Source organism: Pinus tabuliformis, chromosome 4_2, assembly GCF_031772625.1.
Source record: "Pinus tabuliformis cultivar Carrire ecotype Pingquan chromosome 4_2, CPIR1, whole genome shotgun sequence".
Classification (NCBI taxonomy): Eukaryota; Viridiplantae; Streptophyta; class Pinopsida; order Pinales; family Pinaceae; genus Pinus; species Pinus tabuliformis.
The window spans coordinates 810,389,741-810,395,310 of record NC_142304.1 but is presented as its reverse complement, the minus strand read 5'-3'; the positions used below and the strand labels follow the sequence as shown (position 1 = coordinate 810,395,310).

General features: G+C 32.7%; 1 protein-coding gene across 1 annotated transcript; it reads right to left on the bottom strand.

Annotated features, from left to right (window-relative positions):
* Nucleotides 1-322: 322 nt before the first annotated feature.
* Nucleotides 323-2,816, bottom strand: LOC149172158 (ethylene-responsive transcription factor ERF061-like). Its single transcript, XM_089427664.1, has one exon. It carries the CDS (start codon nt 1,836-1,838, stop codon nt 513-515), a length of 1,326 nt encoding a protein of 441 aa, XP_089283790.1. The 5' UTR covers nt 1,839-2,816; the 3' UTR covers nt 323-512.
* Nucleotides 2,817-5,570: the final 2,754 nt, after the last annotated feature.

Sequence of the window (5,570 nt, the reverse complement as noted above, 5' to 3'; positions counted from 1 at the left end):
ATATATATATATTTTTTAACATCAAAATAGTCAATTCAATTTTAATATTAAAATATTCAATTCAAATAATTAGTTGTAAGCTCTTCCAAAATACAGACAAGGATAACCATAGTTTGAACAAAATAAACATGTTCCATAATAGTTAAAATGTTAATTTTACATATATCAGATAAAAACATTGTACATATATCCTATAAAAACATTTAACATTTAAGTTATGAGAATAAGGGATTAATAATAATATATAATCCCAAGCCTCTAACTATGGATCAGATTGTCCGAGTTACATTTCTCATAACAACATTTGTGACATAAATCTGTATGACAAGAAATAGGTATCCCTTTCTATTAATAAACATGAATATACTACCTACGAAATCTCAGGTTGTACAATTGCCATTTCCTTACTTTTTTGAATGAGTTGTGAATAGTAAGATCAACTTATTTGTAACTACCTTATTAACTACTTTATTAAGAAATATATATTCAGGACCATTAATGGTCTGAAAAGACTATTCAGATTCCAGCACATCCCAAGTCATATCCATGTCCAAAGAAGGCATTTTGTTTAGAGCATCCACGCCATCCATATCAGCCCACATTGTAGCCAGAGCCGAAGCCGAAGCTGAGATCGATGGCATATTGCAGACTGCATCTGTCATAGATTTACAAGGCGGTACAGCATCAGGATTCTGTGCTGTTAACACTGAACTGTTATCGCCTCCACTGAATTCAGGACATTCTGATTTCACCTCAAGGAAAGATTTCTCCTTACAATGTGCCACTGTGCTGATCTTTTGATCCAAACAGTAATGGCCCAACTTTCCTTCATGGGATGGTTTAATGGATGCAGATAAACGTTCACAGATTGCTTGCAGTTTGGCATCGACTGCAGATTGCAAAACAGATAGCTGTCCAGGCTGATTGCTAATTTCTGTAATTGAATGCGGATTAGAAGTAGAGGATGGGGATAAATTATGACTACCATGCCTTAATTGCTGTTGACGTTTTAAGCCCGGAAAATTCAAGCGAGCATGCTGGCCTCTTAGCCTGTAAGCAGCCCTGTCATAGGCCAATGCTGCCTCCTCTGCCGTCTCAAAAGTTCCAAGCCAGAGTCTCTTTCTGTCTCTGGGTAATCTGATCTCTGCCACCCATTTCCCCCAGTGCCTCTGCCTGACCCCTCTATAGAGCTTAGTGGGCTGATTGCTGCAGAGCCTGAGGCCCTGCTTACAAGCATGTTTCATCGGCCAAGGCCTCAGACCAAGGCTGTCCGTTGCATCCCTCCATTGTCCCAATTTCTGTTTTGGGGCTGAAACAGCAGATGACAACCATTGGAACTGCTCAATCTCGCCTTGTTGTCCCTTCATAGGCTGAAACTGGATCTCAGAAGGTGTTAGTTGACAAGAAACAGCCATATGCTTCAGGTCACTGCGATTCCCCACTTGAAAATTCACAGACTGCTGTTCGTTAATATTGTCTTCTAGCCCTCCAAAACTCGGGCATGGCCATGGCAGACTTTCTGTACCATTACTGTTGTCTTGGCAGTGTTCAATGCCTGAACCCACCTGATACAACTCATGATCAGTTACATTGGGATTGAATATATCCACAGCGTAGTTATAATGAGGCTTTCTCATAAACTTGCAGAAATCCACAACAGTGGAAGTTGAACTAGGATTTGATTTAGGGCTCTGGGTTGTCTCTATTCTTGATTGCCTGGCAACTGATTCAACTACATTCATTGACTCTGCTCCTAGTGATATAGGATCTAAACACGAAGGCCTAGAAATCACAGTATGCAGAGCGAAATCTATAGCTTCTACCATGTTCACAATCATCTATGATCTGATCTTCAATAATATAATTACTGAAAAATCACTAATCTCTTAAAACCAACTTTGAAAAATCACTAATCTCTTAAAACCAACTTTGGAAATGCTGATCTGATTCAAGATTGCCTGATTCCTGACAAATTTGGCAATCAGATAAACTAGTAGTTTTTCGGTTCTCTTTGAAGCGGAATCTGCACCTTCAGACCATCACAGCAAGGTTGCAGAAATCCCAGCAGCACCAACTTTCTGTCGAGCGAATGAGGAGATGAAACTTTTTTACCTGAGATTTTTTGTTATTTTGGGCTGGCAAAGCTCAGGACTCGACCGAAATCCAGGCATCCACTTCTCACCGTGGCTTGGGAGCTGCAGCCACTCCGTTCCTCCATGCAATCTGCCTTCTCATGATAACATCAGTCCAACAGAAGCCTAATAATCTGACAGGGAGCTTAAAATTTACAGAACTGAATATGTGATTACATCATCATCTACAAGAATGATGAAGAGAAAATTAACTCTTCCATGACAGGGCCACTGCCCACCAACACAGATCACAGAGATCAGCAGTAGAACTACAAAGCTAGGAATTCAAAGGCTAGCTATGTATTAGAGATTACTGATTACTACCATGCAATATATTCTGAATGCTTGATATAAATGCTTTTAATGCATTGAAGAACATAAAAATAAAACATGCAAATGGAGATCAGAAAAACAACCCACAATCCATATCAATTCAGTTTTACAGAGACCAGGAAATCATTGCTGAATCCATGAATCAAAACCCCATGAACTGAAATTTCTCCATACATGAATGAATCTTGGGTCCTATAAAATTGAAAGTGCAGAAGGATAGTAGAATGGTATTAATAGAACAGGGAGACCTTCAAGAGCATGAAAATCTTCAACAGCAATATACATCGATGCAGTAGTGGTACTCTAGACCTATTTATGCTCACAAGATTGCAAGCTCAAAGCACATTTTCTAATAGGGCATTAATTTTCTTTAAGATATAACTACAGATTGCATCAAAATATTTAATCAATATCTTTGGGAAAGGGATGGTGAATTGATCCCAAGGTATTCAGATCTTCGAGGCATCTGCATTGGTGGGCAACAACCCATCAGATTTTGCCAGTGTGAAGCATTTCTGCTTAACTTTACATGTGTCAAGCAGCCAAAGGCTTCATGGTTAGGAGCAACCATTGTGGCTTGACGATGACATCACATATCCAAACCATGGTTGGAGTAACTAGCCCTTGAGAGTCTATGTTTTGAAACATTTTTACTAATTATTTGGTCCTGAAAATTGCCCCATTCTGGTTTTGATGTACAAATACAATAAATTTGACCTTTCAATTTATAAAAGGTACCTTGATTTTGATATACAAATACAATTAATCTGACCTTTTAATTTATAAAAGGTACCAGTGCCAAAAGTGAAAGAAATTGATAGTTATATATGCTTAATTTCAAACATTTTTCTGGATTCCAAAAGCAAAAAGTTTGATTTGGTCAAATATTGGGAAAGTAGGTGACCACCCAGCTGCCTTTGATTCATTATGCCTCAAAGTTTCTTGAGTAGTTCACAGAAAAACAAAAATGAAATACTTTCAATTTTTTTTTACTTCTTAATTTAAATAATAGCAGTGTATTGAATAAATTGTTTTAAGGTTTACTTTGCAGTTGATTGTTACATGTACTCAATTTCAAACATTTTATGAAGCTGGAAATCATTTTCAAAAGATTTGGAATGCCAAAAGTTTGATTTGGTCAAAATACATGAGCTAAATACTATATGGGGTAGGTGACCACCTACCCACTACTACACCTCCGAAAGCTAATGATTTGTCATATAAAAACAGGAATGAAACACTTCTATGTTTATCATTAATTGGCCAGGTATATTGTTTTTGGTTTTAGTGAAAAAAAAATATATTTTTTCAATTATTTTAAAAAGTTTAAATAAATATAATAGAGTTTATTAAAATTTTGAAAAGGATAAATATTAAACTTAATATTTTGAAAATTAAAAAATAGATTTTGAATTTTTTTAAATTTAAATTTTTATTTTTTTATTGATTCGTGAAGTGACAAATTTTACCTGGTTATAAATAATATTTGTCAAAAAAAATATTATATACTACCAAGTGTCATTATAGTACACATATCACCAAGTGTCATTATAGTACACATATCAATGTCAATATTTATGAGCAAATATCAATCAATTTTTTAAAAATAAAAAATTTAAATCATTTAATTTATAAAATTTAAATTTAAATACCTGCATAATCATACAATGGATCTTACATTTATTTACATTAAAGTTTTATTGCAGGGCCATCAAGCAACCATAGAAATGGAATACATTGGAAATACTTTTTTGCTGCCACAAGAGTCATTTAAGTATCTGCGTTGAAAGTAATAATAAGCAATAGGAAAGCAAGTCCCATCAGCAACTCTGTTCTTTGGAGTTTTGGTATTTGGAATCAATTTGCGAGTAGTCCCACCCTTATTCAAATCTTTGGAGGCCTCACCCATACACCCGTAGTGTAGAAAGAGATTGCTTACATATGTCGTTGTATTTATGCACGGCAGTACTGCACTAAATAAATGTTATGCAACTCAGCAATATATATTGTGGGGGCAATTATGCACTAAATAAATGTTGTGCAACTCAACAATATATATTGTGGTGACAATTGTTTATCACTGTGTATTACATTATCATAAGATGTATTATTGTTTAAATTATGATAATATTTTTGAGAAATAATAAATTTTTATTATTTAAAATATATTTTTTAATATATAAATCATTTTTTTAATTCCCAAAATATTGATTACAAAATTTAACTTATCATTTAAAAAAATATCCTCATTTATTTAGAATAAAAATATTAAAATATTGACAATTAATACATACTATGTATTAGCTAAGTGGTTTTACACCAATATGACTACGCTTTTTCATTTTTTTACTCTTTTGCTAAAATAATAAAATTTACACATGTGATTATAATTGTTTTATACTATTTTGGGCATGAAATTAAAATGTTTAGATACTTGAGATGGCTATAAGTTCAGACATTTTCAAGTGCATGATATAATTGAGCATTTCATTATTTATCAATGTATAATATCATCGAGTATTGTAGGAGATTATTTATCAATGTATTATAATTAATGTGGCGGTGTGATTAATGCATAATTCTTATTATGTAATTTTTATATTATAATTTTGCATTTAGTTGATATCATGTTTATATTAAGGTTAATGGAAAGTGGTATATTATTTTGTTTATGTTCTATTTTGATTTGGTTATATTTTAAAGTGTTAGATATAGGATTGATATTTAAATCTATTTAATTTTATTTTTCTTTCAAATTTTATTTTATTTGGATTTAAGGGATCTATGGTTTGTATCTTTTGATTCAGTTTCTGGATAATTCACAGTATGAACATTTTGATGCCAATGTTTCAAATCCCAACTGGGATCCATCATCAGGCCTTGTGAATGATGATAAAAGAAGAGCCGCTAGGAAAGAAATAAATAATATTGAGGAAAATAAATTTTAGAATCAGCAAAAATCGACTAAATATTAATTATTAATTTTTATTTTATTTTTTAAACACATAAATAACTTTTTACTTTTAAACTGCACACAAATAACATAATAATTATTACAAATTTTTTAATTAATTAACTTTTTTATTTTAAAATTTATATAACTAT